This window comes from Gorilla gorilla, chromosome 7, assembly GCF_029281585.2.
Source record: "Gorilla gorilla gorilla isolate KB3781 chromosome 7, NHGRI_mGorGor1-v2.1_pri, whole genome shotgun sequence".
Classification (NCBI taxonomy): Eukaryota; Metazoa; Chordata; class Mammalia; order Primates; family Hominidae; genus Gorilla; species Gorilla gorilla.
The window spans coordinates 108,659,413-108,673,553 of record NC_073231.2 but is presented as its reverse complement, the minus strand read 5'-3'; the positions used below and the strand labels follow the sequence as shown (position 1 = coordinate 108,673,553).

The 14,141-nt window shown below is 38.9% G+C and overlaps 1 protein-coding gene across 4 annotated transcripts in view; it reads left to right on the top strand.

The window, feature by feature from the left end:
• The window catches only part of AZIN1 (antizyme inhibitor 1), a 38,385-nt gene extending 29,678 nt beyond the window's left edge, over window positions 1-8,707 (top strand). For 2 of the 4 annotated variants that reach the window (NM_001301735.3, NM_001291511.3), the window contains 6 exons: window positions 214-295; window positions 701-775; window positions 1,744-1,906; window positions 5,070-5,185; window positions 5,521-5,735; window positions 6,331-8,707. In NM_001301735.3, the coding sequence (NP_001288664.1) occupies window positions 214-295; window positions 701-775; window positions 1,744-1,906; window positions 5,070-5,185; window positions 5,521-5,735; window positions 6,331-6,442 (763 nt within the window). In that variant the 3' untranslated portion in view covers window positions 6,443-8,707. The remainder of the gene's footprint in view (window positions 1-213; window positions 296-700; window positions 776-1,743; window positions 1,907-5,069; window positions 5,186-5,520; window positions 5,736-6,330) is intronic. The other 2 variants (XM_019031847.4, XM_031013560.3) reach the window with 1 other exon arrangement.
• Window positions 8,708-14,141: the final 5,434 nt, after the last annotated feature.

Genomic DNA, 14,141 nt, shown 5'->3' with positions numbered 1-14,141 from the left:
AATTACAGTTTTGTCTTGGCATTGCCTTTTCGATAAAGCTGGTACTGTGACTTTTGGGTAATTAGAAGCTAATGCTTCTAATACTTTAAATATTTGGTAAAGTTAATGGGGATACTTAATGGTATGAATATGATGAATGACAGTTGAAAGAAATTACAGGAGGTGTCTCTACAACTTTCTGCTCCTTTAAATTTATTATTCTATGTGTTTCAGATTTCATGTTTCGAGTGCTTGCAAAGAATCTCAAGTATATGTACATGCTCTATCCGATGCTCGATGTGTGTTTGACATGGCTGTAAGTTCTTTCTTTAAGTTATTTTGATATTTTATTTTAGCCAGGATGTTAAGTTAAAGACTAAGTATTGTTTTCTGCCTGTGTGAATTACTCTGACTACATTCAACGTGACACACACCTCATTTTTATTATATAAGCATTCAGAGCTCTGTACAGTCACACCTTTTAAGCAGGTAAAGGAGTGAAATAGTAATTTACTTGCATAAGTCTAGAAGAGAGTACAAATAAAATCAAAGAGACAGCATACCTAACATTGAATAATCTGTTTCTATCAGTAAAAAGCCAAGAATTTGCTGTACTAAAGATCAGAACAGATATTTACCTCCCTAGGAGGGGGTTTTTAAAATGTTCTCATATCCATTACAATTTGGAAAAACATTTAAATATTTTTTTTTCCATCTCTAGGGAGAAATTGGCTTTACGATGAACATGTTAGACATTGGTGGAGGATTCACGGGAACTGAATTTCAATTGGAAGAGGTAAACTTTTCAGTAGATGACATTAACAGAATAATTGCTTTCTTTGTTACTTAAGTGGTGGATGTGTAGAGCAGGATTTTTACAATAGCAGAAACTAAACCCTATAACATCTCTTTAAAATTATGTTCTTAGAAAAGGAATAGGCAGTTCGTAGACCTAGCTAACTTTGAAAAGTTTGATAGAATTCTTTGAACATTATCATAAAACATTTTCTATTTCAGTTGTGTTTCTGTACTTAATGGCACAAATGATTTAATACTTAGAAAACTTCACTACTACCTTTTTTTTTTTTTTAAAGTCTTCCTGTGTTGCCCAGGCTGGAGTGGAGTGGTGCAATTATAGCTCACTATAGCTTCCAACTCCTGGGCTCAAGCGATCCTCCCGCTTCAGCCTCCCAAGTAGCTGGGACTTAAAAAAAAAAAAAAAAACAAAAAAACGAGTCTTTCTATATTGCCCAGGCTGGTCTCGGAACTCCTGGCCTCAAATGATCCTCCTGTCCCCAAGTGATCCTCCTGCCCCAGCCTCCCAAAGTTTTGGGGTTACAGGCGTGAGCCACCACTCCCAGCCAACTTTAGCACTTAGGCCAGATACACGTCACACCTGTTTCTCACCTTCCTGCTCTGCCCTTCTTCCTTCTGTGATATCTAGAAACTATGATTTGAAAATTTTACTTCTGTTTTTAGTGATCAAGTATAGAAAAATGACTTAAAAAAAAAAAAACAAATACCAGTGGGTATTTGTTATTAGAGCTATTTTTAAAATTAATGCCATTCTGATAGTTACAAAATAAACTGACTTGAAAGCACGCCTAATTAATTGCTTGGAGATAACTACGAAGTTGCTAAGGTTCATGATCTGTGATTGGAACTGCTTCATTTTCCTAGAAAATTTTGTTAATATCAATCTCTGAATATTGCGAATTATCTAATCCAATATTGAAACCATACTGTGGCATTTAAAATCCATAGGTTAATCATGTTATCAGCCCTCTGTTGGATATCTACTTTCCTGAAGGATCTGGTGTTAAGATAATTTCAGAACCCGGAAGCTACTATGTGTCTTCTGCATTTACACTCGCAGTTAATATCATAGCAAAGAAAGTTGTTGAAAATGATAAATTTCCCTCTGGAGGTAAGTTATAAAGTTTATAGTTTTATTTTTGTTGGTAGATAATTGCAGTTAGTCTGGAAATGAGCAGATGGTCATGAAGTTGTAGGTGGTTTTCAGCTTTTAAAAATCTTAAAGCTGGCCGGGCGTGGTGGCTCACGCCTATAATCCCAGAACTTTGGGAGGCGGAGCCAGGTGGATCACGAGGTCAGGAATTCGAGACCAGCCTGGCCAATATGGTGGAAACCCCATCTCTACTAAAAATATAAAACTTAGCTGGTCATGGTGGCGCACACCTGTAATCCCGGCTACTCGGGAGGCTGAGGCAGAAAAATTGCTTGAATCCGGGAGGCAGAGGTTGCAGTGAGCCAAGATTGTGCCACTGGACTCCAGCCTGGGTGACAAAAGTGAGACTCTTGTCTCAAAAAAAAAAAAAAATCTTAAAGCCAAGGTCCCATTCCATAAGACTTCCAAATCCAACTTTCTTGGTACTGTTTAGATACGTGTGTTTTAGATAAATGTCTAGCAGATGCTTAATTCTCATCCATTATTCAGAACTACTTTTATTGTGATCTTTTCTGTTCTCCTTACCTCACATGGGTCACAGGGAGGCTCTGTTTTCACACTTTCTCACATAAGGGCCACAAAAAGTCCTTGTAATCTAACTCAAGTCAAACCAACAAAAAGGCACTAGACAGTCCCATCTTGTTGGCTAATATTGTAGGAAATACTGTTTTACATTAAGAAGACTTTTTTTTTTTGGCTGTGGACTAATCCACAGCCCATAGGAAAGTTGTCCATTTCCCCAATATTGTCTTTTTTTTACAGCTTTGTTTTTCCTTGTTTAGAATCCAGTCCAGGACCACATTGAATTTGTCATTTCTCCTTGAATCTAGATAAAGTTTCTCAGCTCATTACTTTGTATTTTTTAACTTTGACATTTTTGAAGAGTAGAAATTTCATAGCTGATCCTTAGGTTGGGTTTGTTGGGTGATTCCTCATGATTAATTTTTTAGGCTATGCATTTGGGGCATGAAGTCCACTAAAGTGTTACTCTGTTCTTCTCACTTCATCATGTTAGGAGGCACATGATAGTGGCCAATTCTAATATTGATGATGCTAGGTGTTTTTTCTTGTTTTGTCGCCCAGGCTGGAGTACAGTGGCTCCATCAGGGCTCATTGCAGTCTCTACCTCCCAGCTTAAGCAGTCCTCCTACCTTCAACCTCTTGCATAGCTGGGACTACAGGCATATGCCACCATGCCTGGCTAGGTTTTTTTCTATTTTTATTTTGTAGAGGGTTTCATCGTGTTTCCCAGGCTGGTCTCAAACTCCTGAGCTGAAGTGATCCACCTGCCTCAGCCTCCCAAAGTGCTGGGATTACAAGCTTGAGTCAATGCACCTGGCCTTGTGATTTTTATTTATTTATTTATTTATTTTTGAGACTGTTTTGCTCTTGTTGCCCAGGCTGGAATGCAGTGGCATGATCTCAGCTCACTGCAACCTCCACCTCCCAGGTTCAAGCAATTCTCCTGCCTCAGCCTCCCGAGTAGCTGGGATTACAGGTGCGTGCCACCACACCCGGCTAGATTTTTTTTTTTTTTTAATTTAAATGCTAGTTTTGAGCACTTGTTTAAGGTTGTGTCAGGCAGGTTTCTTTCCATTGTGAAGTGGCAAGTTTAAATTAGAGACTCTGTAAACTACCTGTTTTTAACCAGATTTTCACCCCATTAGTTTTAGCATCTATTGGTGAATTTCTAACTTCATTATTGTTTATATTAGTTGGCCTTTACTTAAAGAATATCTTTTCCTTCCCTCCTGTTTGTTTATGAGTTTAGACTCGTAGATCTTTATTCAATAGGTTTATATAATCTATTACTCTCATTTTTCCCTTGACATGTCTCCATTATTCTCAGAGCAATTCTTTATTTTTTGGTATATCAAGATGTTCCAGGCTCATTTTAACCTTTTTCTGCCTCAGTCCCGTAATCAGTTGTTTCTCCAAGGAGCCTTGGTTTGTTTTCGTGGAGAGTGATATTTTAAAAACCTGAAAATGAGTATTGGTTGTGCTAAGAGTAGAATAGCTGTGAGTAGAATGGGCGTTTTCAAAGGTTTCAAAGTGAGGTGAGAGGATCTATTGATCCCTGAAGCTCGAGGCTGCGGTGACCTGTGATCACGCTTCTGCACTGTAGTCTGAGTAACAGTGAGGCCCTGTCTCAACACACACACACACACACACACACACACACACACACGCACAGATTCCCACTGGCAGTGTATACATGTGAGCTCTGGTTGCTCCTCCCACTCTCTGATGTTTTGTAGTGTCAGTCTTTAAGTTGATCCAGTCAGTAGGTTGGTGGTAATGGTAGTCCATTGTGGTTTTAATTTGCATTTACCTGATGACTAACAATGTAGAGCACTGTTTTCTTTTTCTTTTTTTCTTTTTTTTTTTTTTTGTTTTGTTTTGTTTTGTTTTTGTTTTTGAGACAGGGTTTTTGCTCTGTCATCCAGGCTGGAATGAGTGGCACAATCTCAACTTTTATTTTTAATTCTACATTCAAACACATATTTAACTCCTTGTGCATATATTGCCTTCCTCTTGCTGATTTGAAAAGAAACTAAAAAGTGTTTTTCCTTGCTGCTTCATTTCCTCTTTTTTTGAAACAGCAACTATCAGAAAGTCTTCTAGAATCTTAATACTTTTTTCTTTTTTTTATTTTGAGACAGGGTCTCATTCTGTCACCCAGGCTGGAGTGCAGTAGCACAGCCTTGGCTCACTGTCTCACTGTCTTACTGTAACCTCCGCCTCCCGGATTCAAGGGATTCTAGTGCCTCAGCCTCCCAAGTAGCTGTGATTACAGGCATGCACCACCACACCTGGCTAATTTTTGTATTTTTAGTAGAGATGGAGTTTTGCCATGTTGTTCAGGCTGATCTTGAACTCCTGACCTCAAGTGATCCTCCCACCTCAGCCTCACAAAGTGCTAGGATTACAGGCATGAGCCACCGCATCCAGCCCTAGAGCACTTTTTTCTTGTGCTCATTGGTTATCTTCCTTTGTGAAATGCGTGCTCTATGTGTCTTTTTAAGTTTAAATAATTTGAGAAATGTGAAAATTACATTAATTTGTTTTACATGAGCCATTTTATTAAAAATTCATTTTCCCCTTTCCTGTTTTATTCCAGTAGAAAAAACCGGAAGTGATGAACCAGCCTTCATGTATTATATGAATGATGGTGTTTATGGTTCTTTTGCAAGTAAACTGTCTGAGGACTTAAATACCATTCCAGAGGTTCACAAGGCAAGTTTTATCAGAAATATCAAAACCTATTTGGCATTTTATAAGCTGAGCTGTTATTTTTAAGATGCTTCCCAGTTTTTTGAAAAACATTTTAGAATGGGGAAAAATGTCCTTTTTGAGGATTTGCGTTCTTCTGGTGGAGTCCCTTTTTTAGTTTGTTGCCTTTACGTGGAGTTAATGGTACCATTGAGGCTTAAGTAGCACCCTGCCCTTGGCTCTTGGCCTTTTTTCCATGAGCACATTGGATCTGAGACAGTGAAAAATACTTATTTACTCACACATTCAATACCTGCGTAAGTATGAGTAAAAATTAAATTGTAAAACTTTTCCTACAGAAATACAAGGAAGATGAGCCTCTGTTTACAAGCAGCCTTTGGGGTCCATCCTGTGATGAGCTTGATCAAATTGTGGAAAGCTGTCTTCTTCCTGAGCTGAATGTGGGAGATTGGCTTATCTTTGATAACATGGGAGCAGATTCTTTCCATGAACCATCTGCTTTTAATGATTTTCAGAGGCCAGCCATTTATTACATGATGTCATTCAGTGATTGGTAAGGTGATTTTATTTTAAGGCAGATGGGATATTTGAACTGTCCTTTTAGACTTGCTAATAAGTTTTAATTCTGTAATGAATGCTAAACTTAGAAGTACAGTCATGTGTTGCCTATACAGTGTAGTTACTTAATGATGGGAATTTGTTCTGACAAATGCAACATTAGGCGATTGTATGATGGCATAACCTACTACATAATCTAGGCCATGTGGTATATTGATCCTAGGCTACAAACCTGTACAGCATGTTACTCTGTTTAATACTGTTGGCAGTTGTAATGCAGTGGCGTTTGTAGTATCTTAAGATACTTAAACATAGAAAGGATAATACATTGTGCTATGACATTGATTGCTATGATGTAACGAGGTGATAGGACTTTTTAAACTTCACTGTAATTTTACGGTATACCACAGTCATATGTGTAGTCTTTGACCAAAACATCACTCTGCAGTGCATGACTATCATAGAAAAATGATGATCTTTTAAAGGTTTTTGGAAGACTAGTTATAATCCTGTTTTATTATCCATTTGTTATGTGATTACGTGGTCTTTGGGCTTAAACTGAGAATTGAGCTGATTTTTTTTCTACGTAGGTATGAGATGCAAGATGCTGGAATTACTTCAGACTCAATGATGAAGAACTTCTTCTTTGTGCCTTCTTGCATTCAGCTGAGCCAAGAAGACAGCTTTTCCGCTGAAGCTTAAACAGGCATTAACGCTTCTTTAGATCTGAAGTTGCAGGTTAAGCTTGTCTGGTCAACATTCCAGTGTGGAAAAATAATTTAAACAATCTTATTCTCTTAATTCTTTTGGCAACAAAAACTATTAGTAATAGCTATTTGGGACCAGACAAAATCAGCTTTCATCTATAATTCATTGGGGATAATGGGAGATTTAGATAATGTATCCAGATTTAAACCTACCAGTTTGTCCTACCCCTTAAGCGTTTAAAATAAAATATGCAACAAAATGGATGACTTAGTGGAGATGGAAGCCCATTAATTGGGTTCCCCATTAAATCGTTTACATACAAGAACACAGTTTTTATACTAAGGATTTGTGTTTAAAGTCTTGTAAAGTTCATGTCTTTCACCCAGATATATCAAATGTTAGAAGACCAGTGTGACTTCATTAGATAACGTTTAGTGTATTTAGAATGTGTAAATTTGTGCTTTGAACTGTAGTTTAATAAATGTAAAATTGCATCATAGTATTTGTTGACCTAATGTAACCCTTGTATGATTGCAATAAAATTTTGTGTAGATTTTACTGTTTTTTCAGGCTAAAACTTTGGGAAAGGGGCTAGCTAGCAAAGGTAGTTTTGAAATAGATGTGTATATGGACTGTTTTGAAGGGTTTTTTTCTTTATAGCCCAGTTAAGTTTTGTTTGGCTCGGTGCATTTTTCATTTATTTAATTAGTAATTTAAGTAAAGTGTTTGGTAAATCATTGTGAAGTTCAGATTCATTATGGAGAGTTGATGTGCAGTAAGCATGATGTTTAACAATTTTAACACCAAAAATGTTAATCCTGCATAAATCAGTTGTAATAATAAATAGGTGTTTCTGTATAGATAGAATGCATAGAGTACCTTAGTAAATCTTTGAATCACAATCTTTTGGCTGAAATGGAAGATTCTGTTAAATACTTTGAATAAACTTGGGGGGAGGGAAATAAAATTGCAAAAAACTGCAGAGCACTAAAACTTAAAGAAGGGCTACATCTTTATCCAGAAACCTGTTGCTCTTTTGCACGGAATGTTTAAATTCAGAGTTGGGATGGGGGTTGGGGTGAAGCACACTTATTATCTTCAGTTGCAGTGATTTCAAATTTAGGATTTTTTGTTGTTGGTTTGAACTGTCCCCTTAGTTTCTTGTTATTTCCAATTTGTTCTGCTTAGTCATTACTTTTAATTCTTTTGTTACTAAAATTTTATGGTGGTTGGGGGAAGGGAGTTAGCATCACTAACCTGACAGTTGTTGCCAGGAATTTGCTTTGTTTACTGCTAGTATATTAGAAATCCTAGATCTCAGAATCACAATAGTAATAAACAACAGGGGTCATTTTTTCCTAACTTACTCTATGTTCAGGTGTGGAATTTCTGTCTCCCAAGAGGAAATGTGACTTCACTTTGGTGCCAATGGACAGAAAATTCTACCTGTGCTACATAGGAGAAGTTTGGAATGCACTTAATAGCTGGTTTTTACACCTTGATTTTGAGGTGGAAAGAAATTGATCATGAATCTCTAATAAATTTAAATCTCTTAAACCAGTAGGTGCTTAATATTTTTTGATTTGATTAATGCCCATTTGAATCTCATGGGTTCTATTAAAAAATATATATATAGGGCCCCAATCCATTGCCATCAAATTGCCCTTGGACTTTTCCAAGGTATATTATGGGGTTTTATGCAAAATTCCAAGCTACCATGTAACTTTTTTTTAACCATTTAACAAGGAGGGGGAACTGTTTCCTACCTTCTTTACATGTTGTGCATTGTTGTGGTCCAGAAATGCCAAACCTTTTTAAAGATGGTGCAACTTTGAGTCCTTGGCTTGACTATACAGGCCTTGAACTTCATGGCATATCAACTTTGCCATATTTGCAGGAGAGCTGTTCTATATGAAATAGCTCAGAGTTGCAAATATCACATGTGAATGATACGGTAACTTTTAAGAAATGTCTGTATTGTATTTGAAGACTGTTTGCCATAAATCTGAAATTTGAACCTATGTATTTCAATTTGGTATGCTAAAAAGTTCTGAATTAATGTAAAGTTTTTTGTTATAATATTGTAATCTCAGTTCAAAAGTTAACTGAAAATATAAAACCCAATGATTTCTATATAGTAAATTGAACTGTAAAGGTAACTTGTGTGTGATTCTGAATACATAGATAAATGTTTTTATTCCTCATGTTTTACTTTGGCTTCTATCTGAAATAGAGGTAAAATTTTACATATCAGCTTTATGTGTATTAACAATCTTGCTTTATTAGAAAGTAAATTGATTCTGCTAAAAAATGCTGGAAGTTATATATAGAACAGTGAAATTTTGGTAAAGTCCAGTATATATGTGAGCACTGTTTCCAGGACAGCCTTTTCTAGACACTTCAGTTCACTGGCCTCCTAACAATTTAAAACCCGGACTAAATGAATAGATTGACAAATTAAGCTAGATTTATTCCAAGTAAATATGGGCATTAATACCATTAAATGGAAATACTGGGTTAGAGAAGCCACACATTGCTCAATTCCTTTTTTCTTCTTGTTTTTTAGAGTATATATTTTAGTTTCCTAACCTGTCTTGGCCTTAAGAAGTCTTCTGAACTCTGCTGAAATGAAAAGCATCATCTCTTTGTTCTTTGAACACTTTAGTTAACTGGGTGACTTAATATTTTGGGGAGTAACTTTAAATTTAAAGATATACTTAATTATTCAGGCAATGCACTAGTATAGGGTGGTGGTTAAAGGTGTAGACCTTGCCTCCAGTCTGCTTGACTCAAATCCTGCCTCTGCCATTTACTGTCTGTATGAACATAGGCTAGTCACCTAACCCTTTTGTGCTTCGGTTTTCCCAGATGGAAAATCATGGTAAGGCCAGGCACAGTGGTTTATGCTCGTAAATGCCAGCACTTTGGAAGGTTGAGGTGAGAGGATTGCTTGAGCTCAGGAGTTCGAGACTAGCCTGGGCAATGTAGGGAGACCTCTGTCTCTCCAAAAAAATTCAAAATTAGCTGGTAGTCCCAGCTACTCAAAAGGCCAAGGTGGGAGGATTGCTTGGGCCCAAGAGGTGGAGGCTGCAGTGAGCCGCGATCACACCACTGCACTCCAGCCTGGGCAACAAAGTAAGACCCTATCTCTAATAAGAAAAGAAAGAAAATGATGGTAGTAAAAGTAGCAGCTTCATAAGGTTATAAGGATGTAACAGTTACAAGATGCTTAGAACTGGCTGGCACACAGGGCTCAATAAACGACCCTTATTACCTATTAGATTGATTATACTGATTTGGACAAGTTGCTCTGGGCCTTGGTTTCTTGTCTGTAGGGTGAAGACACTAGAACTTAACCTTACCAGGCCTTGAAAGTGCCTGGCACATGGATGCAAATGGCAGATACTGCCAGTGGTTGATAGCTTGGTATTAAGATCTCTTTAGCATGTACTTGACCATTCTCTTTTGTCCTTGTAAGTTGGACTTTTGGTTGGGCATCACAGAAGGTTTTGTATTGCTGCCTTTTAGTTGATTTAATTTTAATGTAACCTTATAGTATTATCTTAAAGCACAGGCCAGGCACAGTGGCTCACGCCTGTAATCCCAACAATTCAGGAGGCTGAGGCAGGCAGATCACCTGAGGTCAGGAGTTTGAGACCAGCCTGGCCAACGTGGTGAAACGCCATCTCTACTAAAAATACAAAAATTAGCCAGGCATGGTGGCGCACACTGTGCCAGCTACTCGAGGCTGAGGCAGGAGAATTGCTTGAACCTGGGAGGCAGAAGTTGCAGTGAGTGGAGATTGCACCACTGCACTCCAGCCTGGGTGACAGAGCAAGACTCCATCTCAAAAAAAGAAAAGAAACACAGTAATAGTAGAAACTTAAATTGGCAGGAATCAAAATGTAAAACAAAAATTAGTCTTCCACATTTGAGTTGTGAGTAAATCCTATGAATCGCATCCATCCTGAGAGGAAAAAGGTGTGATGCAAGTAATTACGGCAGCAGGCTTTCATAATGAGGATAAACCTGGCCTAGGAACAAGAAACGAACTAGTTCTGGTCTTTACTGGCATTTGCATTAAGTTAAAGCTAACCTGAAAAGTCTCAGTTCCTACTCAGACATCCGGAGAAACTTTTCTCTTTGCATACAGATGGCCTCTACTACACATATCTTCTAAGTCATAGTGCATGTCTTCACCCAGAAAGGAGTGGAACACAAACCACCTAGACTCAAAAGGCAATGTGACTTTAGTGTTACACAGTTGAAGATTTTGTTTTATTTATCGGAAACAGACTGTAAAAAGTTTTCTTTTTTTTTTTTTAATGGCAATTTGTAGAAAGCTTAATCTATACAACATGCTTCATTTTTTGTGGTCTTGGGGTACTAAATGGAGAGAAAAAGAACATCTTTCATACGCCTGAACTCCTTCACCTATATATGTAATTGTCATCAGCTTTAAAAGCAATTCCATTGTTAAGTGGTCTTTCAAACCCTGATTCTACCATGATACTGCTTATGTCTGTCAAAACCCTTTGCAGTTGATTTGTTGATGGCCTGAAGATTAGCACTGGATCAGTTATGGGCAATTAAAGAGTTAAGTATCTGCTATTGAGTGACAGATGAAGTGATTGCACATTGGTAGTAGAGCAAAGGGGTTGTGTAGATGTGCTAAAGATACTGCAATATCTTATTTAGATTATTTTTAACCCCAGAGTCCAGCTAACCTTTATTTGTAAATAATGGTGCCCAACTTCATCTGGTGCGTACCTGTGCCTACAACTTTGTCCCCATTCAGTTTTTAGCAGCAATATGCAGAGGAGGGGGCACTTGGCTGAAGTTTAAGAATTTTAGTTCTGTGAGTTGATTGGTTTTCTCCCATCTATTTTCTATTTTATGTTTCTCAAATTGCTCTGCTTTCACCAGGTATGGTGGGGTGGAGGATTCTCAGCTCTATTCCAAGCCTTCTGTCTTCCACTTAGGCAATTTTAAACTTCTGAGCCAAGGTTGCAACAATATGTTTTATCGCTAAGAATGTTCTTTTTTCCCTTCATCACGTTGGTCCCCTTTCCTCCAGCTCTGGACAATCTAAATTGTCTTGTTTTTGTTTTGAGACAGGGTCTCACTTTTGGCTCACTGTAACCTCTGCCTCTCGGGTTCAAGTGATTCTCGTGCCTCAGCCTCCCGAGTAGCTGGGATTACAGATGCACCACCACCATGCCTGTCTGATTTTTGTATTTTTATTAGAGACAGGGTTTCACCATGTTGACCAGGCTGGTCTCAAACTCCTGACCTCAGGTGATCCACCTGCCTTGCCCTCCCAAAGTGCTGAGATTATAGACGTGAGCCACTGTGCCCTGCCTAAATTGTCTTGTTTTATAATCTGTAAATCTTATGATTCTAAGCATTCCCTGTATCTGAGTGGGGACTAAAGAGCCAACAGACAGCTCTGAGTGCATGAGTGCAGTTTGTCGACTGAAAAAATGATCTGTCCCAGCTGATTAGTTAGGGAACTTTGTATGACATATGATTGGTTAGGGAATTTTTATGCCATTATGTCAAGGTCTTAGCTGATTCTCAACCAATTTGTATCGTGCCTGAAGGGTGATAGACCGTCTACCAGCATTCTAGAACCCAGCAGGGTGAGGGTTGGGCCTCTGCTTTCAGTGTAACACACCCCTGCCATCCTAGAGACTGGGCTACCTTTTCTAGAGAATGAACAAATGAGAGAGGGCTGTTGCGCAACTGTGCAGTGTAGGGAAAAGAATCTGGGATTTGAGTGGTTAGACAGATTCATCCAATCCTTATTTTGCCCCCACCTCCAGGGGTTTGGACTGCTGCCAAGTCCTGCACTTTTTTTTTTTTTGGTTTTTTTTTTTTTTAATTTCTGAGTTTTTTTTTTTGTCCCCACTGCTGGCCTTGGTATTCCATTTCCTGAAGCTGCTAAATTATAAACTAATCTGTCCATTTTCTAGCTTTCTTTTTTTTTTTTTAATCTCTCGATTTCTCCATCCTGGTGAGTTTCGCTCCTTTTAAATGCCGTTTTAGTTAGGGAAGGAACAAGGATAGGTATGCATTTCCAATCCACCAGTGATTATGTGCCCCTCAATATGTACCACATGCGTAAACCTAATTGTCAAAACAAGGGCCTTTTAGATTTTTGGAGACAATCCAAACTCTCCATCTGCCTCTCGGAACTAAATTTGGGTGGAATTTTAAAGGTACTCTGGTATCAGCACAAGATAATAAGAATAATACATGAAGTTTTATACCTTTTGTGGATTGATGGTACAGGTAACCAACAACCCTTTACCATAGTGATATATAGAAATAGAGTTTTAATTTCTGCATTTAAGTGGTGTGTGTGTGTGTGTGATGGAATCTCGCTCTGTCGCCCAGGCTGGAGTCCAGTGGCACGATCTTGGCTCACTGCAAGCTCCGCCTCCTGGGGGGTTCACACCATTCTCCTGCCTCAGCCTCCCGAGTAGCTGGTACTACAGGTGCCCGCCACCACACCCGGCTAATTTTTTGTATTTTTAGTAGAGACGGGGTTTCACCGTGTTAGCCAGGATGGTCTCAATCTCCTGACCTCGTGATCCGCCCGTCTTGGCCTCCCAAAGTGCTGGGATTATAGGCATGAGCCACCTCGCCCAGCCTATCTTGTTTTCTAAACACAATGAGTTGGGATGCTTTTAACTTGTAACTTAGGTAATAGTCTTTGAAACATATATATTCTGTGCTTTTTAAATTTTTATTTAAACAGTTTCTGTCACCAGGCTAGAGGGCAGTGGCGCCATCTCTGCTCACTGCAACCTTTGCCTCCTGGGTTCAAGCAATTCTGTCTCAGTCTCCTGAATAGCCAGGATTAAAGGTGTGTGCCACCACACCCAGCTAATTTTTCTATTTTTGTTTTTTTAGTAGAGAAGGAGTTTTGCCTGGCCATGCACTCCAGCCTGGGTGACAGAGTGAGACTCCGTCTCAAAAAAAAAAAAAAGTTTTGCCATGTTTGGCCAGGCTGGTCTTGAGCTCGTGGCCTCAAGTGATAACAAGCGTAAGCCACTGTGCCCCGCCTACTCTGTGGTGTTTTTATGTCACAACAAACCTGTCTCAATGCACTCAAGGCATTTTCTCTATGTTTAGTGCCCAGTAATGCCTTTCCGATTTCATTACTTCATGATTTAAACCTAACCTTCCATACTGTTAGATTATCAACAGAAATGAAGTAAGAGCATTTTCAAAGTTTGGTTTTCTCCTTTCCTAATTCTATGATTCTGCTGGAGGCAAGAATATAAACAACACTTTAAAAGCTTGCTAGAGGAGGGAAGAGAACTTCAGTGATCCCCAGAGAAAGACTGTATGTATGTATGTACGTATGTATTTTGAGACGGAATTTTGCTCTTGTTGACCAGGCTGGAGTGCAATGGTGCGATCTCGGCTCACTGCAACCTCCACCTCCTGGGTTCAAGTGATTCTCCTGCCTCAGCCTCCCGAGTAGCTGGAATTACAGGCATGCGCCACCACGCCTGGCTAATGTGTTTTTAGTAGAGACAGGGTTTCTCCATATTGGTCAGGCTGGTCTCGAACTCCCGACCTCAGGTGATCTGCCCGCCTCGGCCCCCCAAAGTGCTGGGATTACAGGCGTGAGCCACCACGCCCGACAGACATCATTTTTAAATGTTAAAAAAGGGTTTAG